General features: G+C 36.8%; 1 protein-coding gene across 3 annotated transcripts in view; it reads right to left on the reverse strand.

Annotated features, from left to right (window-relative positions):
* Positions 1–708: 708 nt before the first annotated feature.
* The window catches only part of TMEM100 (transmembrane protein 100), a 39,186-nt gene continuing 15,081 nt past the window's right edge, over positions 709–24,813 (reverse strand). The window contains exons 1-3 of one of the 3 annotated variants that reach the window (XM_072403317.1): positions 22,259–22,277; positions 11,130–11,307; positions 709–6,581 (exon numbers count right to left, since the gene is read on the reverse strand). In XM_072403317.1, the coding sequence (XP_072259418.1) occupies positions 6,111–6,515 (405 nt within the window). In that variant the 5' untranslated portion in view covers positions 6,516–6,581; positions 11,130–11,307; positions 22,259–22,277 and the 3' untranslated portion in view covers positions 709–6,110. Of the gene's footprint in view, positions 6,582–11,129; positions 11,308–13,452; positions 13,983–22,258; positions 22,278–24,813 lie in introns of those variants that run through there. The other 2 variants (XM_072403316.1, XM_072403315.1) reach the window with 2 other exon arrangements.

The following is a 24,813-nucleotide window of genomic DNA, read 5'->3' on the forward strand; positions in this document are numbered from 1 at the left end:
ACTGCTATAGAAGATCCTAAAGACACGTACTGGTCCCTCCAGGTACCCGCCCTGTTTAAAGTTTAAAACATTAAAACCAAATAGATATCTTCTGTGTTCCAATTACATGTAGGAAAGGAGGAAATGTGGTGCTTTTGATTGAGATTCTTAATTTATGCTTTAATCACCACTAGATAATTAACACCTGGGATTTCATTGACTGTTGAGTTCAGCACATCTTGTAATTTTTGCACATTTGGCTGTATGGGTGCGACTATCATATGGCAAGAACCAACGAGAACCGTTCCCTTATGCCACACTGGTATCCAGACTAATACAATATTTTTAAACAATAAATTAGACAGCCAATATTTTCAGTTTTTCACAGCCTACAGCCGCCCCCTGCAAATATTGAGTCCAGTGAACAGCAAAATGATCCAGTATTGCAAAAGGGCTAGCTTGTCATTAAGATAGGATTTGAAAAAGACCCTGGGCTTCCCTCACCTTACATTATAGAAACCATCATACTAGGCATATTCTTTGGTGTACTGGACCCCCACAATACTGTGACTGAAATGTGCCCCAATTTCTAGTAAGTAAGTCAGACTTCATGCTCCTCTGGGGCGGAGCCTAATGTTCATTGTAAGTTGGTAAATGTGGCACAATGTAGTATATGTCACCATATAGTCACATAATATGATAAGTAACTTTAAAAATGACCAAAGCTCATTAAGCACAACCCATTTTAATGCTAATATCTTTCTAATACTGTTGATACAAAAGAAGGAAAACACAAAATACTTTTATAGTAACTGTGGTAAAAGATGTAAACATTTATGATCACAGAATACACAGCCACTATTGTAGCAGCACTATTTTTTTTTAATAAAATGTTTGTTTTATACAAAAAAACAGACTAAAAAGTGCTAGGTTTAATAAGTTTAACGATAATTTATAAAAGTTGACACTTGGCAGGTACAAATCGCAATTTAGACAAATAAAATTACATTTATCCACCTAGATACACTGTAAAATATAACAAATAAAAAAAAATCTACAAGTACCACCAGTATCATTCACTGCAGCACAGAAGTACTGACAACCGATGTTTGCTTTTACTTTATAGTCACCGACTTAGAATCAAATTGTGAATTCATTCTAACCCTTATTGTCTAAAAGTAATACTACAGCATTGAAAGTGTCATTCCTACATCTTTTCCATGGATTCTCCAGCATAAGTATGTGCACCAGAACATTGAAATGCATTGATGACTCCACCACCATATACTCATACATGGTAATAAATTATTAAATTAACAGACTTGTTTCATATATGGAAAATAGCACAAATTACTTAGGGATTTGGAGGCAAATATAAAAAGCCAATTTCACTAGGTGGAATACTGCCAAATGGTATTGGCTTTCACTCTAAATAGACAGCTAGCTGGTTTTCAACAAGCTTTAAGTAGTACGGCAGCCTGCTCGCAGCATGTTTAAAGTGACAGTCGGCACTTCTATTCAAGGGGACCTGTCACGGAGAGATGATGAAAGCTGCCATTGCTGAATTCATTCTATACAATGCTAATTGCCTGGATGGAAAGCTGATCGTTTGGCTTTAGTCGTTTTGAATCCCATCATGCAGGTTGTGTGACCATCGGTGGAACACCTGAGCTGCATACTTGTTGATAAAAGCAAAGGATCAGAACAGCAACCAAAGCAAGCATCAGAACCAGGTCAGCAATGGCAACTTGATAGGTCAGCTCCGAGACAACACAGGAAGTTTGGAAAGGATGGTTTTACATTTCTAACATAATCCAAGGTATTTTTTGCAGATTCAACAAATTATTTCAGTGACACAGTAAATGAACAAAAGGGAACAAATATGAGAACGTCATTGTTGGGGTTTGCGTATACTTTAAAGGTAAAGCTGCAGAAAGCTTACTGAATATCTTGCAAATGCTTTGCAAAAGTTTGCTGTTCATCTATAGAAATGGATTAAAACACCGGCATTACTAGTCCCAACTTGTTTTAGAAGGTGAATATTACAAGGCTTTCCTCCTTTTGTTCCCTCCATTATTTAATGTGCCACTGACCAAAAACTGGTGATACCTGATATGCACATGCTTGTTCTAAACCAAGGTCCCCCCAAGTAGAGAAAGGGATTGGCAGCCCTGGACTGCATTTTAAGACTTAAACCAACAACGGCAATTCTTGTACATTTATCCTGACAGAGGCATTTTACTTTTATTATGTCTAAGGCAGTGTTTCTCAACCAGGGTTCCTCTAGAGCAGAGGTCAGCAAGCTTTTTTGGTCACTAGGCCATTTCAGGGGTGGGCAGGAGCACACTAGGCCGGACTCCCTCTCGAGTGTCACCCCAATGGCCCTGCCCCCCAGCAGGAATGCCCCCTGAAGTGAAATCCCTCTTCTACGCAATGTCCCCTATTTACCCCAGCGACAGAATCGTTAACGCCGGCCTGGGTAAATAGGGAAGGGAGCCACCACACGGAGGCCCAAGAGCTGCATGCGGCTCCAGAGCTCCGGCAGCTCTGGCTCCGGTAGTTTGTTCCCGCTCCGCTGCGCGTTGCCGGAGGGGACTAGGCCGGATCAGCCAGGGGTTGTTTAAACTTTCCATTCTTATCAATGTGCCAGTGCACACCCGAATGTTTTTGGATCGTCATGTTTTGCGAGAAAATGCCCTTTACAGATTTCATTTTTTGAAGGGACTATAAATTATTCCAATAAAAACCAATGGGGGCCATTCATAAGTGTTTATAGGACAGAGATCACAGGAAAAAGCATATATGAATTATATTTGCATAATACAAACTTTTAAACATCTGCATTAAAATGCCTAATATCAATTTTCTGGGTATTTGTAAGCATTTTTAGGCTTTTAAACACCTGATTTAAAATACCTTTAGATGCTTGTATAATTGCATTCAATGCAGTATGGACATTTATAAGAGCTTAAAAATAACATCAGTGTGGATGCCTAACAGGAGTAAAAAAAATGCTAAAACCTCTCAATGAACAACCTACATGTAAATTTCAAACACGTTTTAGCTAGCTTAAGTGACTTTATTGTTTTGCTACATTAGTCTATGCTGTGTTACTTTATTATTGATATATAGTGCCCATCTCTAGTGTTATTTGTGCAAATGAAGCACATTTCTTTTCCTTTAAGAAAATAGACATCAGGTTAATGTAATATTGTCTCCTAATGCTGAATATTATCTCTACAGTTATTATTATAGGAAGTTTTGTATGCAGTTTATCTAAATGTTGTTTAAGGGGATTGATTTTTCAAGGTTAGCAAAGTGATTTCTGGCTCTTTTTGGTGTTTTTCATTTGGAGTATTTATTTCTTTACCCGTTTGTCTGAATTATTTAACAAGAGAAAACTGTACATGCAGCTCTGCTGTAGAAAAAATTGGAGAATCCCATTATATCCCCTCGGACAAAGAGCAAAAAAAAAAAATCAGCTGCTCAAACAACACTAGGGCAGAACAATAGGCCCAAGAAAATCAATAACCAAGTAATGCTGCCCTATGACCAATACATCATGCATGACTACTCCAACTATTCCAAACTACCTCACGTTTATGAAGGTTTGGCGCTTCTTTGAAACTTTTATTGCTCTTTGCACTATAGGAGAATAAATGTAATACCCCAAAAAGAGTATACAATTAAAAACCAATACAGGAAAATACATAAATTAGGTATGGGGGGGGGCCCTAAAGGAAACACAGACACTATTACCCCCTTCCACTCCATCGTATATATATATATATAAAGGAATTCAGGCTATTCACTTACCAAGGTGAAAAACCTCTCTGCAAGGGATAATTCACATAGCCTAGTAAATGTTGTGATAATTGTCTAATGCAAGGAACACAATTTGCCAATCACCTTCATGGATATCCTTACTCAGTCTATATTCCTTTGGACCAATGACAGGAGACCTGTAAACACTAAGTGTATAAGCATGGGCAATCATTATTATCTGAATGCTACTTTCTTTAGTGATCCCAGACTGTAGTGATCTATGTGATCTTTATTGTGAATACCAAAAACCAAATGCACCAGAAACACAATAAGCCATATCTGGGGACCATTCAGCCATCAGCAAAGTGTCAAGGATTAGCAACATATGGCTTTCTTCTGTAAATACTTAGTCCTTACTTGAGTTACAACCCAACCTTTAGACACTTACTTCTGAACCTGGGAATACCTACTGCCATATAGGATACAGATAACCTTACCTAAGATTTTTAGTGCTGTCTGTGTCCCTGCTGGGGCAATCTACACCCTGTCATTTTCCCAGAACCATTGTCTTTGACTCCAAAGGCATTATAATTATTGTAGCCAGAAAATAAACTAATTACTGTGCATACAGTTTGCAATGAAGCTGCTATTCAGCAAATGCAGTCACTTTGGAAGTAAAGCAGAACATAAATGTCTGCATACCCTTCAGATGGAACATGCAAAGACATAGACATATATATGCATTGTTTTACCTGCCAAAGGTTTTCTGTTCTGCCAATCTTGTGATTTAATCACAATAATCAGTGAAATTCCTATTCCTGGTCCACTTTTGCAGTTTCCTATGCCATCAACCTCCAGCATGCTCATTTGGCAATAACTCAGCATCATTACTTCTGCCCAATGAGCAAGGAGATAACGGAGAAAACTGCACACAGCAGAAATATTTGGGGGAGCCTAGATAAACAGGATTCTAAACTATTTGGCAGGTAATATATACATATATATTAAATCTTTATTTAGCGGTTTGCCTAGGACTCTAATTCAAAAGCAGGGTTACAAGCTGCCAAAATAGCCTGACACTGCTAAACACTTTTAAAAATGTGGTTGTTCTGACCTATTAGGTTTAACACTTTCTAATATAAAAAGTATTCAAGTCGGGTAAAACTCTGCAATTTGGCAGCTTTAAAACTAGCATTTGCAAAAAAAGACTGCAGCAATGGCAACCTTCATTTTTTATTTTAAATTTCCTATTGTCTGTACCCTTATCATAGGAGACATATGCAAGCTGATAAAATCTTCTTTTGAAAATGCAAGTTGCCTTTTGGAATACAAACTCCGGAATAAGCATTATGTTAAAGAATCTCCCTGGTCTGCAACATCCAAGGTTTGTTTAGACTGTGCTATTCAGCTTAAATTGCTTCCCTGGGCTGCCACTAGAGGGTACTTTTTTCAATCAAAAAATAGAAAGAAGCCAACCTATATTAGCCCAGGTAAGTAGTTTTCCCTTAAGAGCACCCTCTAGTGGCCACCAAGAGGGATCATTAACACAGAAGGGAGGCTGCAGGCCATAGGCTACAAGACTCAATGAACTTCTGTAATGTACAGATTCCCTTTCAGCATCTTGTATACCATGCAAGGCATGGACTGCTAAAGCATTTGCACACAAAACACATAAATCCTTTACATTTACCAATACAGGGGAAATAACAGGGAGTTTAGAATAGCAGACTGCATATGCATATCACAAACAACAGACCAGAGCACAATAATTAGATAACCAATTTGAATTACTTTGAAGATATTTCAGTTATAACAATTATTAATGCCAGATGAGAGAGCAGTAAATAAAAGGAAAAACTGATACAAATTTCTGATTGCCTCCTAATTTCCCCAACATTTGGGCATTTTAGAATGAGAATTGCAACATGTGAGATTTTTTAAGTAATTTGTTATCATGAAAAAAAATCCTTATTTGCAACACCTTGATTCAATGTAAGATGAAGTTATCCACAAGGCGTGAACCCCATGCCACCAAACAACCAAAACCTTCACCTACAACGAAGAAGGAAATGACCTCAGCCAAAGCAGGTGACTATTGCTATGTTTTTCAAAACAAATCTGATATAGGAACGACAATTTATGTAACAAATTAGAATACTGACTATCTCATTGAACCTCACTCATGCCAAATATTTATATTAATACTCTTCATTTATTCAGTCTTCTCAGTTATTTTACACCGTTAACACTTCTGTCTCGTATAAGCAAAATCCCAACACGATGGAGGTTTCCAAGACCACTTCCAGCTGGTCCAATTGATGTAAAACAGATGCAGTCTTAACACTGTTTTTGATGTTCTTTAACTCTTAAGCAAATAAACTCCTTTGATTTGCCACCAGCGCTGTTTGGCTCTCTCTCCTTTTCGCCCTTTTATTCCGTTGCCGTATTTTCCAGCACAGAGCACTTGAGCAGACCAGAAGAAGTCCAGAGGATAGTAGGACCAGCCCAAAAACAGAAATTATTGATCCGTGAGAGTTGAAGCTATAAGCCACTGCAGTGACCACAATTCCCACTATAAGAATAACCACTCCAAAAGGTATTGTGCAGCGATAGCAGGAGAGCTCAGCTCCACCCGTTGCTGCAGTTAATTGGGTTTCGTTGACTCTCGGAACCGTTATAATTACACAGTCATTGGTGCGTTTTTCCATCATCATGGGATCTGAAGCCTTTGGAGGGCCCAAGAAGATGTCTTTAATGGGCTGCTCCATCATTTTGCTGCAAGATAGTCCTAAATGATCTCTTAGAAAGCTTCAGTGTTGGGTCCGAATTGTCTAAAGCTGCATAAAGAAATAAAATGTGTTTAGAATCAAAATTAAAATACAGCATATGTACACAGCATTAAAAAGTGTTATTTCTAAGGAAAAACAATCTTAAAACAAGAATAGGAAACAAGAGCAAACAGTTAGGAAAGTTCTCAGGTTTATTTCCATCTGTGCATTTAGTGCACATCACAATTCGGGTTTTCCCCCCACTTTTAATTATAAAGACATCGGGCTCTAGGAAAATATATTGAGTGAATCTCCCTAGTGGAGCACAGACAGTATTAAACCTGACAAGGGTGGCAGCCCTTCTCCACTTTACCCCAAAAACTGAAATATGTTTTAATCCAAAATTATTACTATTACCACTCACAAACACAAAAGTAGAACAAAGGTTTAAAGATTTAGTTGGCATTATTCCCCTGTAAATTACCTGAGCCAAAAAAGTTAGAAATATTGCTTTCTTTATGCCTACTTAACTTTAAATATATGCTGCCTGGCCATACAAAGTACCCAAGCATTTGGGCCTAGGTCAAGCAAGTCAGAAACATTGCTTTGTCTAGCCCAATTTTACTTTATGCTGCCTGGCCAAAAAAAGTTCTCAAGCCTATTGGAAGCAGTGTTATGATTTGAAGTGCCTTTGGCATCAGTATTATGATCTGGGGTGCCTGCGGGGGCAGTGTTATAATCTGGGGTGCCTGTGGGGTCAGTGCTATGATCTGGGATGCCTTTGGGGGCAGTGTTATGATCTGGGGTTCCTGTGGGGGCAATGTGATGATCTGGGATGCCTTTGGGGGCAGTGTTATGATTTTGGGGGCAGTGTTATGATCTGGGGTTCCTGTGGGGGCAATGTGATGATCTGGGATGCCTTTGGGGGCAGTGTTATGATCTGGGGTTCCTGTGGAGTCAATATTATGATCTGGGCTGCCTGTGGGGTCAGTGGTACGATCTGGGGTGCCTGTGGGGGCAGTGTTATGATCTAAGGTGCCTGTGGGGGCAGTGTTATAATCTGGGGTGCCTGTGGGGCAGTGTTATGATCTGGGCTGCCTGGGGGGTCAGTGCTATGATCTGGGGTGCCTGTGGGGGCAGTGTTATAATGTGAGGTGCCTGTGGGGGCAGTGTTATAATTTAGAGTGCTTGTGGGGGCAATAGTATGATATGGGATAGCTTTGGAGGCAGTGTTTTTAACTGGAGTGCTTGTGGGGGCAGTGTTATGATCTGGGGTACCTGTAGGGGCAGTGTTATGATCTGGGGTGCCTGTGGGGGCAGTGTTATTATCTGGGGTGCCTGTGGGGGCAGTGTTATGATCTGGGTATCTGTGGGGCAGTGTTATGATCTGGGGTGCCTGTGGGGGCAGTGTTATGATCTGGGGTGCCTGTGGGGGCAGTGTTATGATCTGGGGTGCCTGTGGGGGCAGTGTTATGATCTGTGGTGCCTGTGGGGGCAATGTTATGATCTGGGGTGCCTGTTGGGGCAGTGTTTTAATTTAGAGTGCTTGTGGGGGCAATAGTATGATCTGGGATAGCTTTGTGGGCAGTGTTATTATCTGGAGTGCTAGTGGGGGCAGTGTTATGATCTGGGGTACCTGTAGGGGCAGTGTTATGATCTGGGGTGCCTGTGGGGGCAGTGGTATATTCTGGGGTGCCTGTGGGGGCAGTGTTATGATCTGGGTACCTGTGGGGGCAGTGTTATTATCTGAGGTGCCTGTGGGGGCAGTGTTATGATCTGGGGTGCCTGTAGGATCAGTTTTATGATATGGGGTACCTGTGGGGTCAGTGTTATGATCTGGGTACCTGTGGGGGCAGTGTAATAATCTGGGGTACCTATGGGGGCAGTGTAATGATCTGGGGTGCCTGTGGGATCAGTGTTATGATATGGGGTGCCTGTGGGTGCCAGTGGTATGATCTGAGGTTTTTTCAGTTGATCAGGTTCAGTTGCATTATGCACCCACAAAATGATTACCTGAATATACTGAATGACCAGGTTTTTTAATTCATTGATTTTTTTCCCTCCCCCGATGGAATGGGCATATGCCAAGATGACAATGCCAGGATTATTCAGGCTAAAATTTTAAAATAGTGGTTTGGGGAGCATGAACTATCATTTCGACTCATGGATTGGCCACCATAAAGTCCAGACCTTAAACCCATTGAGAATTTGGAATGTGCTGAAAAAGAGTTTATGCAGCGGTCCAACTTTCCCATCATGAATACAAGATCTTGGTGAAAAATGCAACTGCATGGAAATAAATGTTGTAACATTGGCAATCCAACTAAATATTAAATTGTGTGACTTTTTTTGGACCAGACAGTGGGTATATATACAACTCCAGTACCATGTTCCTTTTCAGGCTAAGTTAAATTGTATTACATAAATCAACATTTAATTCATGTTTAGTGGCCCCAGCCATGCTTATGTTCAGATACGGGTTATGTGAAAAAAAAAAAGGTAGACTTGTAACAAAATATTAAAAAACCTCAACAGTGTATTGCAGTATTGCATCTGGAAAAAATGTGGACGGTTACTAGATTCTTAGCAACATGATAGAAATTCCAGATATTTTATAATATTTATTCCAGATATACTTGTAATTGTGTGAATAAACTCCAACGTGACTCACGGTAATAATTTTAATATAAAATATTTAGCTTTTTTTTTATTGAAACCCTCCTTTGTTTCTTAAGTTGTCTTGCACAAATATGATAAATTTAAAAAATGTTATATGAAAATAAATTGAGAAAATCCTGCTCTTGCTGACCAAGAAGGACAGAATGATTGTTTCATTTTCAACATTGCACTGCAAAAAATAACAAAGCTAGTAACTGAGAGGTATAAACGGACATACATCAGTTTCTTGTTACTACACATACATACATTCCTATATAGCCAATAGTTCTAATGGCCTTTATTAAAAATATTTTGCAAATTTTTCACTGCAGCCCCAATCAGCTTTAAATTATGCAGATCCAAAAATGTATTTTATTGTAAATAGAGTAGGGAAAAGTGAAACCCCTGTTAGTTGAAAATTGGTGCCATTGGGGTGATTTTCCTACAATTCCAATCCCAGGAAATGTCCACAAAGGGAGGGAAATTTTCTTCTTGGATAGTTGTTACCAAAAAACAAGCACCCTACTGGAAAATTAACCCTCATCTCTGGTAACAACTCTATAATATTGAATTTTTCATCACATTTTGCCTTGGTAATAATAGTCACCACAGCAATTTGGGACAAATCTAGCCAACAAAAACACAAAGCAATACTTACATACAACAATCCCAAAACTAAAACAACTAAAACAAAATGCTTGAACACAGTGTCTTATAAATGTTTCTTAAATGAATTTTAATAAAAGGATAAAAGCAAGTAAACTGTCATCAGGAACATTCTCCTTTACCCTAAACTCCACACCCAACCTTTGCATTTTTCATATCCTGCACACCATAGGTCAACCCATAAAATCACGGAGTTCCAATCTGGTATAAGAGAGCTGATGGAAAAGTTTTTCTTTTTTGTGTTTTTCTTTTATTTAGGCTTACTAGCCCTTATAGTATATGATACAAGTAAAATGTGTTTCATATTTATAAGTTAAAATGTAAAAATAAATAAATGAGAATGTTTTTTTCTTTCTAGTCCTAATAAAGTATTTATACATATTTCATTTACCTAAGGATAGCTTCTGGTCACATAAATAAAATCCCAATGCACATTTTGCTGTACAAAAGTTAAAGAAAAATATTAGTAATGATAAAACAGCATGTTTGGGCTTTTCAGTCTTGTCAATACATATATTCTATATGTCTATTAATATTTAATAGCTGTATGACTTTGTATATATATATATATATATATAAAAAATATATATGTATACATAAATGACCTACAGCTATTTAAAGAAATATAGAATAATTCTTTATAATAGGTTATTTGGGATGAATTAATCATACTGGTCACTTAAGTTTTTTTTTTATATTAGAATCTAGTTCAATAGATATTTAGCATAGTGATAGACACATTAATGTAAAAGTAGCATTATAGCATTAATGTTAGATGTATGATTCATCTCATGTCGGTTGGATATTACTCATTTTAGTGTTTTTCCTGCAGCCATGAGTCATTTAATTATCTTGAAATTCATTAAGCTTGTCACTTATAGTGTCATAGTATGTTGTGATGTCTATGATGTGATGCATTTTAATTGACTATTCGGGGAAAGTAATATATCAATACAACATATATATTATAAAGAATGTAACAGACTGCTAACATGCATGCAACAAAAATGAAAATATTCTTTACTTTATTAAAAATATATTTATAATTGTTACGCTACCAAAATATACAAAAATTAAAACTGTTATGCCTATAAACATATGTTATATTTCTATTATACTACAAAGCTAAATATAGATGTTTACTTTTACATGTATTAATATTTAATATATTTCAAACACCGCTCTAAATCTAAAATTTTTCTAAATCTCTGAAAATACCAACAATCTTTCAATACCACGAAAAGTGCAAAAAAAAATTCTGATTTACAAGCAAGCATTAAAATCTGAACCTACCGTGAAAATCTATAATCCATGGTATGACAAATCCCCCGGAGTGTTTAATCAACAAAACATGAATTTTGAGTCAGTCCAGTTTGTGTTGAGCAGGAAATATTCCGAGTGCGCCTGCTGGCCTGGAATAGCAGTCTGCAGCTCGGAGTTACAGATGACACATCGTTAGCTAGGAGGTTTTCTATGGAAAGAAAAAATCAAGAGGCAAATGAGAAGAGAGTGAATAGGCGTCTGTTTGCAGTTATGAATGGGCTGTACAGAAGAGAAAGGGGCCAGGCTTTATAGGAGGAGGAGAGGGTTTACCTTCACACCTCTCTCAAAACTTCTTTTCCCAGGAATAATTCAGTAGAGTTGATGCTTGCTAGGATTCATCATTGACCATGGGTTCTATATACTTAGAGACTGTTCAGTTAACAAAGCGAATGTCCACTAAGCTTTGCAAAATGGCGACGTTTAACCATCCAGTGACCTGTTTCTTTCTCTTGCAAAAGATTGGGATCTAAAACAATCACAGCTTTACCTAAAGTACTAACTACAGTGAATGTTCTTTTTGTATAGCTTAACTACTTTAGCAAATCAATCTTCATTGTCAGTGATCAAATCAAAGATGAAGGTCAGGGAATCCAGACTTGGCTACATGCTTGTATATTTGCAGCCCATGTCTTTTTGTTTTTAATAAATATTTTTAATGTTTTTGAATAAATTAAACTTTTTTTATAAAATTGAGCTGAAGATTACAAAATGCAAAAAGCAGCATAGCCTGCAATACTTACCTTTAATCCAGCAGGACCTGCCATGTACACTAACTAAAGGTTCCAGTTGCTGGCAATTAGAATAAATATCAAGCAGAAAGCCCATTGTCCAGATGGACAGCAGCTGCTGGTTTAAAGGCCCAGAGAGCAGAACGAAACCCAAAAATTAAAAAATTGCAACCAGGCATATTGTTTATTGCAGAAAGGACAGGTGATGACCCATTGGTAAAGTTATTACCTTACTTGCCTCAATTTTTTAATTGTACTCACCTGTCCTTGTTCTGGTGTGGGTGATTCCGACTTTACCTGACCTTCTACCAGGAATCAAGTCTTCAGCCATCATGATTGGCCAGGCCAGGATGGCGTAACTCCAGGTGGAGGATACTACGATATCCTGGAATCCTACACTGAGCTGCGCATTCAGCTTTTTAAAGACCTGTATGATTGCTCATTTTCAAAGCAGAACTTTAGTTTTTCTTTAAGTTTATCTTCCAAATTGTGGATGATTGCACATACCAGTATATACATTTTAAAGGTCACTTTATTCCAGCATGGTGGTAAAATATAAAATATCGGTGAAAACTCTTGTATGTTCCACTCAATATGGCGCATGGACTCCATGGCTACAGTTTTTCTAGTGTTCTTATTTTTCTCATAAAGACCCCTTTAAACCATTTATATACTAATAGATGTATATATATGCCAGTATTCTAGTATATTCATCATCAACACTTTGGAATGCTGGCAGTACCCCTGGCAATAACTCTTGGAGTCAACAGTATGCATCAATGACATGGCTTACGTGATAAACCTCAGTTCAGATTCAGATATTCTGAATTTAAACGATCTTAAACTCAACCAAGGCACATTTGAGCAAAATTACTATGCAATTAGAAAACTGAGTTTGCAGAGAAGCCGTATTGACATTAATCATCAAATCATTTGCAAGCAAATTCTGGTTAGATATTTGGAATGAACACAGCATTCTCATTCGCTAAACTTTGTGAAAACTCACTTTTCAAAGCCAAAAATAAGCTAAATGAACAGCCTGTACTTCTTTAGTATCCTAACCCCAATTTATAGTGAATCAGTGGTATTGTTGGGAACCCTTAAGCATAAACTAAAATAAAACGAGTGTCAGCTCCTATATTCCCAGGATAGTTACATAGTTAGACAGGTTACAAAAAACATATTTATTGATAGAGTTCAACCAAAAGACAGAAATAAAAGTAAAAACTGCTTTATCAAAACCTTATTTTGGCGGTTAGTAGCTGATCCAGAGGCAAATGAATGGTTTTATAATATATCTGTGTCCAAGACAGCTTCAATTAATTCTTAATAAAATACCATTTTCACTTTCCATTTAGAAATAGATACGGCTTTTGAAAAAGCTAAAGTTTTGGTTAGAGCCTGCTTCTATTAAAATCTATATCACATGTATAATCCATATCACATTTATAATCTATATCACATTTTACAGTTGTTAGCATAAGGATACTTCTGTTCCTGTAGGCATAAGTTCACATGTTTCACATTTTCTGTGTAATTTCTTTATTTTCTCAATGTTTAATTACCTCCTTCCCCCTTTTCTTTCAGGCATTGGTACACACAAGCCGCTATGTGTACATAAACTGATCTGGATTCACATTAATCTTACTGATTGCCAGTAACCGCAAACTATTGGCAAAGCAGCCCCCAGCATCCTCAGGAGGAACACCGTGCCTGCAATGAAAATAGTTTCATAATGTTGAGTCCCACCCTGGTATTACCAAAATCCAAGAAGATTACAGACACAGAAAAAGTTAGTACAGCATCCGAAGCTTAGAAAAAAAAAATACTGGAAAAGTTTAGTGCATTTTTAGTTAAAACACATTTCAAAATAGAACTGCAAATGTAAAGAAGAAATGTATTATTCTGCAGCTTATCAGTCCTTGCCAGATGCAGTGGCTGCTATTTATTTCATATTTTTCATTTATTTTCATCTGATGAACCTGCCAAAATTATAAGTCTCGTCCTAGGGTGACAGCACTCGCTCATGGTACTATGAAGGGGAATGTTGTCACCTTGGAGTGACACATTTTAGCTCAAAGTATGCAACATGTCCCTATGAGATGGCTCACCAATTGTTTTTTTGATTCTTTTGTGGACAATCAAAAAATATGAAAAAATACTTGGTTTCATAAACAGCTTGAAGAATCATACTAGAAAAGGAAACCACAAAGTGAAGATCCTCTCAAAGGCATATTAGTGAGATGAAACGCTGCTAACTTCATCCAACCAACCATACGATAGGAAAAATCCTGTTTTTTAGGTTTCCTTGCACATGATTGGGTATTCTTTGCAAAGAGAACAAATCACCACTTTTACTAAATCAAATAAATTATCCTTTGCAAGGTTATAATTAGTGAAGGTCGAATATCTCACTATTTGATTTAACAGCCTTTCGTTCGAATAGTGAGAATTTGTCCAGGTGATAAAATGCCGAATTCGAACACCATTGAAGTCAATAGTGTGAGAATTCTGTATATTTTTAGGGTCTTTTAAGTGCTGCAAGAGCAATCTGATTGCTCTTGCAGCCTTTACTAGTTGTATGTGTTCTTGGATAGGGTTTCTCTATCCATGAACCCATAGTACAAGACCCCATAGACAAGACCCCATAGACAAGTCCCCATTCATCACCTATATTGCCCGGAGATCCCGCAATGACAGGAGGATTCCCATGGCTGCACAGCCGGGGGAATCATATTGTCATTGTGGAATAATCTGTAAAAAAAAAAAGTTAGTTAAAAAACACAAACATTCAAAAAATTACATTAAAATGATTTCTTTTTTTTAAACACATTTTTTACATTTTTTTTTCCAAATTTTTACTGTTGAATCCCGTGTTTTTCGGGTCAGGCCTATCCGAATTCAAACAGGCATATTCAGGTCGAACATAAGGACAACCCGAATTCGTACACCAACACTAGTTAGAATTCACCTTGCTAAGTAATCAACCTAAATTCTATTAGTACATCAGCCCCAATGTCTCCAAATGTTCCCCCTTTGATTTCTTTAAGGTTGAGTTAAAGCTCTCAGTAGAGAACATGTTTTTTTCTCTGTCTGATTTGCCTTTGGATCCCAAATGCACGTCACCAAAACTCTATTAACTTTAACTGAACAGTTCTGTGCCTAACATTGATCCATTAGGCATGGGGTCGAATGTCTTTGGAAGCAGAATGTCCTCCTGAAATACAATTAAACTGGTGGACAAAACCATGACAAACACAACCTTTGCTTTCCATCTGTAAGTTGGTGAACATCAAAAGTACACAAAAACACTTTACAGTCTCTTTAACCAAGATCAGGCTCCAGAAAGTAAAGGAGAGATCTATAGTAACGGGAAAAGAGTGAATTATATTGAATGGAATAAACCAACATAGGCTCCTTGCAGGGCCTGTAACTGGAGAACGCCATTAGAGAACAATGATACGTTTCATCCAGTCAACATGCTTACTCAGCCAAATCCGAGGTCTGCGTTCCAGATGTACCAAAGGTACCTTTCACAATCAGAATTCATGATAAAACAAACTTCATTTCATGATGTTCAGGGAAAGACATCATTTGGAAATATTGTGTATCATATCATTCAGCGAATAAAAAAGATGTTCAGTAATCCCTATTTTTTTCTTAAATTACAGATTTTTACTGCAGCTTTAGTCTGTAGAATAAACATTCTCTAAATAACTTTAATATTGTTAAGTGGGCCATTTAGGAAAAAGTAATATGGTAGTGGGCAAATAATATATTTATTATGGTTTTTAAGGGTTAAAAAAATAAAAAGTGGAACTATTACCAAAAAAATATATAAAACCTTTACAGGTGGAAAGCCATTGATCCCTTTGCGATCTTAGTGCAGTCGGTTCTGTGCCGTCTCGTCTTTCCTTTTTGTTCCGGCGCAGGCTGGACACTGGTCACCGCCATCTTATACTCATCTTCTGGATTATTCTTTCTATGTCACCCCATCAACACTTTTTTTTCTACAATAAAGTAAAGCCCCTTCGGCCCCTGCCTGGGGTCGGAGCAGCCCGCAGTCTATTGGGATGCGCAATATATGTGTTCTCGGAGGTGCTGGGTTCTCCAATCAGTCTTTACTGCCGTGGCAGTAAAGATGATAGATGATGATGATAGGTTCGTATTAAGTAAGGTAAATATGAATTTTTGTATTATAAACATTTCACATCATTAACATGATTACTTTTCTGTGTTGACTAAATGGCTCTGATTTATAAAAGCTCTCCAAGGCCGGACAGGAAACACTTTCATCAGTGAAGCTGGAATGGATCTGGTCCAGGATTGAAAACATTTGCTAACAAATAGCAAATGACCTTTAGGAAATCCATTCCAGGTTTGCTGGATCACCCAGCTTCACTGATGAAAGTTTATCCTCTCCAGTCTTGAAGAGCTTTAATAAATCAGGCCTTAAAGCCGCGACTCTTTTATGAGACAGTCCAAAATTTTCATCATACAAAGGAAGCTGCAAAGCAAGCTGTTCTGATGTTCGGTCTTTTGTACTTTGGAAATCCTGTTCAAGTTTTACATAAGTATGTAGAAAATCAATACCATTTTCCTCTATGTAATAAAACAGATATAAAGAATCTACAATGATAAAAACTAACTTAAAAAATGAAACAACAATTGACCACAGGCCAATATAGTGGCACTATATGATTTTTTCTGTACATTATTTGTAATAAAATTTGTACATATACAAAAGCAAAGAGATACGGGACTTTAACGCCAGGGAATATTGTAAAAATTATTATGAATCTTTTATTTCCTTTAATAAAAGCAACAATTAAAATATGCATGCCTCTTCCCCTATACCAAGTTTCAGGAGGAGTCTAATTGACATGTTAACATATATGGGCCAGATATAATGTACACATTACATATGTTGAGATCATAGCGGTTCTCCTTATAATTTAATTGCAAGCCTGTTCATGGATGAAATTATTTGATTGAATCTAGTTTTTGAAGATAATTGCTTATTACCACCCCACAATGGAGTGAGCATTACTAATAATAATTGGAGAAGTACTGAATATTGCTGTGGAGAACATATACGGGACACCGCCATCTCTCTATGTTGTGATTTTAATCCTGCATTTTGCCTGCTTTCATACCAAGGGAATAAGCATACCGGTGAATGTAACAACCTTTGTGCTGATACATCTACTATCTGTACTAATTACATCCCTGAGGAAGCGGACATAGTCTGCAAAACGCGTCGGATGATCTAAACATATGTAATGTGTACAAGGTATCTATCCCATGTATGCTAAAATGTCAATTAGACTCTTCCTGAAACTTGGTATAGGGGAAGAGGCATGTATATTTTAATTGTTGCTTTTTAATGAAGGAAATAAAAGATTCATGATAATAATTTTTACAATATTCACTGCTGTTAAAGTCTCGTATTTCTTTGCTTTTGTATTCTTTAATGTATGTCGAGGATGTTGGCAGGATTACAAATGTTAGAAAACCAGATGATATAAATGATAAAAAAGATTTGTACATGGTTGGAATACATGTTGGAATACGTATATACGTATATGTTGTGATATACAACATATTGCCTATGTTGCACATTTTAGATGACTGCAAGTCTTCCAGGGTTTATCTAAAAGCAATAGATTCTCCACATTTTCTAATGACAGGAAACACATAATATGGCACTGACAACCAGAGGAAAGGTGATTTTTGCTAAAACTTTCAGTCTATGAAGAAGCTTGGGTGCAGAATTATTTATTGTATAGCAAGTAAGAGATACCTACTTTGCACGTTATTAATGCTCACACCTTCCCCATTGATGTACAGTATATGAAGCATGGGTAAAGCACAGATTAACTATAAACATAACTGAGGGAGCTGAGCTGCTGTGATTCCTGACTTGGAGGGCTTTAATGTTTCTGCTGTTTTTTTTCACATTACCAGCAGCTTCAGGGTTCCATGAATGCTTTTTTTAAAGTTTGTTTTCAGCTAGTTAACAATATATTTAAATTATACTTGAATATGCATAGCCTGTTCACTTGCATGCATGTCCTACTGTGAATTTTAAGGATGAATTGCTTCACAGCACCTGCAGCTACAGAGTTCTGTGAGTGTTCTTAACAAGCCTGTTTTCAGTTTGTTAGAAACGTATTTGAAATGCTTTAATATTCATAGCTGTAGTCACCACAGTAAAATTGGTGATCATCTGGTATTGCTAGAGGGTGCACATTGTAAACTGATGTCCATATAATAAGTCTAGAGAATATACAATGCACACAGAGAGAAATCATGAAGAAGCAATAGGAACTATTTGTTTGCTATCTCTTTTTTTCTGCAGCAAATCAATGCTGCTGCTGTTGCCTTAAATTTCGAGAGCTTGCCCACATGGAAAGAGCTCTTGGGAGATGTAGTTTGGGGGGCAGCTGCACCTGAAAAAAGTCTACAAGCTTTGTGATGGCATCATAAATAATGATAAAAGCTTTTCCTTACTACAGGGAGAAACAAAAGAAAAATGAATGCTGGTCAGGGGTGGGGCGGGAATGATGCGTTTACATAACAATGATGCTCATGGGCACTTGCCATGGATAGTACCGGCAATTATGTGTTTACATAGCAATGATGCTCATGCACGCTTGCCGTGGATAGTAGCCACCTCTTCTTTTTTTACGGCTACACCCCTGATGCTGGGGCATTCTCTAGGGGGGCAGGAAGGTTTAGAAGCAAATTTGTATAATGCCTGAACATGCACTTCATGCAGTCTGCAGGATTTAATAGCAGGGCAACATTTAAAGCTCTTCTAGAAGTGGCACTAATGGCGCAGTGCCCTGAGTTCAAAGAGTTTATAGTAGAGCGGCCAGTGAAGAAAACGTGGATACGAAGAAAAAGCTTTTGCAGTCCAAAGAAAGCATTTTCCACAAGAGATTCAGGCTTTGAACTGAGTTACAACACACATTGCCCAATCATACAAGCGGAGTAAGAATATTACATATACACCAGGAGGACACGATTAATGAGCCCCCAATGTGCGCCAGCAAGATGTATAACAGCTGGATCAAAGCTCTTCCAGGGCTAATGCAAAGCAGGCATACAGTGTTTCCAGCTGTGATTCCATTGGATTTTACTGCATGTTCTGTGAACATTGGAACCAGCTTGTCATAGACAATATATGAAGTAAGATACTTTCCAGCTGGATAATCTCCGGAGTGCTGTATTTTCTAGCACTGTCGTAACTTATGTATATATCTTTCTGTTAAAGAACGTCTCCATGCAACAGGCCTGAACCAATATTCTGACTACTTTGTCAAATGCTTTGAAAGGAATGAAAATTTAAGAGTATATGTGGAGCTGTGTTTTAACAAACTCAAGAGGTCATTTGAGCCCGGGCCATGTCCTAGTGGCAGGAATATTTGTGCTAAGCAATGGTCCTACAAGAGTCTGATATCTTACCCAACGTTGTCCGTATAGTTCCAGCAAAGTGAGGAGGCAGCTCGGCATACAGAGCTCCACTTTAATAGGTAACCCACCAAAAAATATCAATGCCTTTTTTTACCTTTACACACATACATGTATATAATAATAGTATGTATATATAATAACAAGGACATCAGCACTATGAGAAATGGTAGCCTTATATATTACAAGCAAAAGTCTCCTTTGAGGGCCCATGCATACTTTTTCATGAGTGCTAATGAACAATTTTTGCACACATGCTCCATTAGGCATTCTATTTTCTCTAATTAATCAGAAAATCCTCAAATGTTCATAAACCATTATTTTAAATATTTTTTATACTACTTTACTATACTACTACTAAAGTCACCTAACAAGTCATATCATGTGTTGGGTCTTTTACATTTTTGGTGAATGAGTCAGAAAGCAGCCGTAATGAATAAAAAATGCCATTGTGATGTTTTTATATAAGTGGACCCAGGACACCTTGCACTCATGCTATGTTCTCAGTCTTTTAGACAGAGAACCTGGTGATCCTGGGCTTCAGTTGACCTGGAAGACTGAGGGCATCTTGTGGCAAAAAGAGGGTATTACAAGGGATGGCTCTGGATTGATTATATCTTTTTAGAGGTTTCATTACACTTTTATGGAGCATTAAAATAAAAAAAATCTGGAGTTGACATTTAATATACATGCCTTCTATTTCTATATGTACACACACACATATATATATATATATGTGTGTGTGTGTGTGTGTGTGTGTGTGTACATATAAAATTTTTTTATATATATGTGTATATATATATATATATATATATATGTATGTATACCTGCACCCAGTACCTGCACAGGAACTTTTTATTTCCCTTTATGGGCCTGATTTAATAAAGCTCTCCAAGACTGGTGAAAAAAAGATTATCATAGGAGAACATAGCTGATCCAGCCAACTTGGAAGGAATCTGGTCCAGAATTGAAATCATTGGCAACTAACAACAAACAATTTTTAGGAAATCAATAGATGGATCTCCCAGTTTGTCCAATGATAGTCTATGTTATCCAGCCTTGGAGAGCTTTAATAAATCATCATTACCTTTATGTGTGTTAGAGTGCTATTCAATATACACAGCAACACACACATGCCACAGATTACCTTGAGTTAAAATGATAATGTTAATGTATGTGAAAATTGAGTCAAAGTGTTTTCTTTGTTATCTTTCTTTGTGAAAACAGATGAAAGAAGAATGTTTACTGTTTGGCTTTATTTCTATGTGTGTATTTGTCTTCGTGCACACTTTGTGGGTGTTGATGTTTCCTGTGTGTTTCCATGTTTGCATGTCTAATGTAGCTGCATAATTATTATCACTTTTTGCATTTACTGATAAATCATGTTAGGTTATTTTTGTTACCTGATTGTAAAAACACATCTTGTTGTTCTAATAAACTGCCTTTAATACCTTTCTAAACTCAAAAATTAGGATGCAGCTCAGGTGTTCACACGTTACTGAAAAACTGCTGAAATAAAAAGATCGGCTTTACATCCAGAGAGTTAGAATTCTTTAGAATGAGTTCAGCAATGGTATCCTACATAACTCCCAGTGGTGGGTCCACTTTAAAGCCATTATCCTACAAAGCAGAATCTGTGTACATAAACAAGTTGCAAATAGACACCTGAAGTTTGTAACTGCAAACACAACTGCATAGACAACCCAAAACCGGTCTCAGTGCACCCTATACCAATTCCTGAATTGTACTCTACAATACTGATACTCGTACAAAGACATTACACTGGACACCAGCCATTCATCAAACTAAGACTCTTTGCCTATAAAGGATTTCAATTACAGCTCAGTAAATGAAAAAGCCATTTATTAAATCATCACTGTAGGAAAACTTTAGCTCACCAAGAAGAAATTTAGTTACCGGACATATGCCATAGAGAAGAACAAGAGCTGGAGACTCGGATGACTTAGCAATAAACTGTGCAGCACAACCACAAAAACTCTACTGGAAGAATAAAACACAAAACAACTTTTTATCTTTACTCCCCAAAAAATACATCAAACTGTGTCTGTAAAAAAATAAAAAAATAAAGCAAAATATGCAGAGGAAAAAGGAATTTTAGGATATCAAAGCTGACCTTGCTGGAATTTAGGTCCAATCTTTATTCTATTTGTGCAGTTCCTGAGAACGCAGCTATCACCTAAAGTCAAAAATTAGGACTTGTTTACTACGACTGTGCAAAGGGATTGAGGATACCCCCAGCTACTAAAGTGCATCTATCTTCAGCGGGTGGAAGACTTCCAAAGAAATGCTGAGTGACCGCTATGGGTGACCGCATCATACACATCGCTTTTTTGTCTTTTATAAAAAGAACTCATTTATCAAAGCTGAACATTTAAATGTGAACATTCCACAGTGCCTAGCTAGCAAACAAACTCTTAACAAGTATTTGAATACATTTAATTTGTTTTTTGGATTTTAAATTTTGCAAATTCTCTAATTGCAAGCAAAATAGAAAATAATAGGTAGCCAAAAAATATAACCCATAACACACTATTGTATAAGTAGTATCTAAAATAAATACATGTCATTTGTTACATATGTTGCTGTAGGACATTTCAAACTACTCACATTATAAATGGTTCAAAAAGTTTCTTTTGATCTGATATCAATTATTAAATGCCCTTTTTCAGAATGTATTTTAGAAATGCAGAACAAATACAAAATCATTGAAATCATCTGCAGAAATAAAATAATACGATGTGCAAATAAATCCGCATCCTATGAAGGGACAAATACAAAAAGCAAAACTGGATGCAGAAATTGCAACTTTTTATTTTTTTTTAAAGTATTGCTTGAGAGAGTTGATTGCTCCAGTGAACAACATGAGATCCTTACCTTTCCATAGCCAGACTGCAACTGAACTGAGTCAGACTCATGTACAAAAAAAATCTGCCAGTGGATGCAAATCACACACACTGTAAGGGGCTGTCTTCAAACTGCAGGCTGGTTTGCAGGGGAAATCAGTTAGGGACAGAGTGTAAATGTACAACCCATGAGAAATTTGCCTTCTTATCTACATACATGGGAGATACATAACGCAGCGGTCGCCAACCTTTCAGACCTCACGGAGCACTAAATTCATCATTTTAAATCCCACGAACCAATAATATTAATTGTTTTAAAAAGATTAATACATTTGTAAATTAATGATCCTCCTAATGGTGCTGACAAGGACTGTGGCGGCTCTGATTCATTGATCAGCTCACGGTTAAGTGAAGTATTACTATTGTTACTATTATCATTAGTTGCATTATCCTTGGTATTACTAAAGAAATGCAAAATATTAGTTTGCTTTTTCCCGCTCATTATGGGTTTATTTCATTCTAAGACCAAACAAGAAATGATAGTTATCAAAGTCAAGCTATTTGATGCCATTAAATATAACAGGTAAAGAAAATACACAGCTAAGGTCACACTTACCTAAAAGAGCATCTGAGAAATAAACAAATAAAATAAAAAAATTGAAGGACAATCGGTATTGGGGGAGTGGGGTGACTGTTGTAATGGTGGAGACAATACTGAAGCGTACGGCTCGGCAATGGTTGCCTTAACACTACACTGACGTCACGCTGCGCCGCCCTTGTGTTTCCGTCTCTAGTACAGTTTGTGAATTTAGTGCAATATAAAGGTGAATATTTTTATTCAGAAAAAAGAATTTATTAAAATATTATTTTTGTTTTATTAATAATAAAACATAAAAAATGCAAATAATGTCCAAACTTTTCTGTGGACCACCAAAATTTTCTCATGGACCACTGGTTGGCGACCATGGCATTAATAGATTCCTTTTTTTCTTTTTTTTTATATGTAATAGCTTTGTTCTTTTAGTTCATACAATATAGGAATATGGACGCTAAATCACCTACTAGGTATGGAATAGTACATTCGGACACTTTGATACATTGTAGCATAACTCCTAAAACTCTAAAATGTTAACAAAGAATGTATTTGCATTTTTTTATTGCAGTATTTTGCAAAGACCTGAATTCAAATTGGATCAGCCTGTTGCAGGGCTGAAGTGGAAAAAGAAAAAAAAAACAGTACAAAGAGGTGTTGATATGGGAAAAAAGAAGAGTAGAAATCACAAACCCAGCACTGTGCTGCTTCTCCTTTCACTCAGTCATTGGCTGGTGCAGGTTCAGAATGATCCGAGCTCAGAGAAAGCTAGATGCACCAGAAACACTCCAAAAGTAATTTAAGATAGAAAATCCTTCACTTAGGTCTTATATAGGGAATAAATAGAGACAACAACAAAAAAGTAAAAAATAGGACGAAGAGAGACTAGAAGGGTTTTCGGCATTAAGTATAGTGACAAAAAGTTATTTTACTATGTATATATTATGTATGCCATTAATACAATGAAAAAACGTACCCCTCCAGTCTCTCTTTGTTCTATTTTTTACTTGCAGTGGAAACAGTTAGACTGAAGGTGAAGATTGAAGCAAAAGTTTCTTTCATTATTTTCCTTTTAATTAATTACTTTTTTTTGTTAACTTTTTAAAAATTGTAAGCAGGGTAAGCTTTATGACTTAAATGAATTATGACTTAAATGAAAAATTTGTATCTTTGGTATGCTATAAAATCTAAAAATTTACATATTTTCACACTTCTTTAGCTAAATCATAACTAATAGTACAGACCCAAAATTAAGTGATCAAGTCTGCAGGTGAACATAGTGGTAGGTGGTACAAATATAGCTGCTATACTAGTTTTAAATACTAACTCAGAAATATAGAGATATAGAGGCTGGATAGGATACACTTTCATCAGCGAAGCTGGGTAATCCAGCAAACCTGAAATGGATCTGGTCTAGGATTGAAAACAATTGCTAACAAATAGCTAATGGCCTTTAGGAAATCCATTCCAGGTTTGCTGGATCACCCAGCTTCACGGATGAAAGTGTATCCTCCTCAGCCTTGGAGAGCTTTATTAAATCAGGCCCAAACCCTTTGTTATGCATGTTACACACAAATAATAAACACACTATTTAAAAAAAAATAAAAAAACTCTTCCCCTGAGACTTCTACTTCAATGTAAAAGATTACAAAAACAAAATAAGCAAAAACATGCAAATTAAATAAAATTATCATTGTCTCATAAACAATAGAACCAAAAATTAAAATGGTTGTCCTGGGGACAAGAACAGGCTATGCACCAAAAAAAGCCAATGAATATGAAAATGCAGATAATTAAAAATGCCAAAAAACAACTAAATGAGTAGAAGAATAATAAACTAATGCTTGGCACCAATATGGAGACCTCAAATGGAGAGAAATTATATAAAAACATAATAAGGTAATAAAACATTTCTCAGCCTTTATTTTACTGCTTGTGTGCCAATGGGGGGATATTCTGTTCTGGAGATTGTTTGGAGAAAGACAAATCTCCAA

This window comes from Pyxicephalus adspersus, chromosome 3 (genome assembly GCF_032062135.1).
Source record: "Pyxicephalus adspersus chromosome 3, UCB_Pads_2.0, whole genome shotgun sequence".
Lineage (NCBI taxonomy): Eukaryota > Metazoa > Chordata > Amphibia > Anura > Pyxicephalidae > Pyxicephalus > Pyxicephalus adspersus.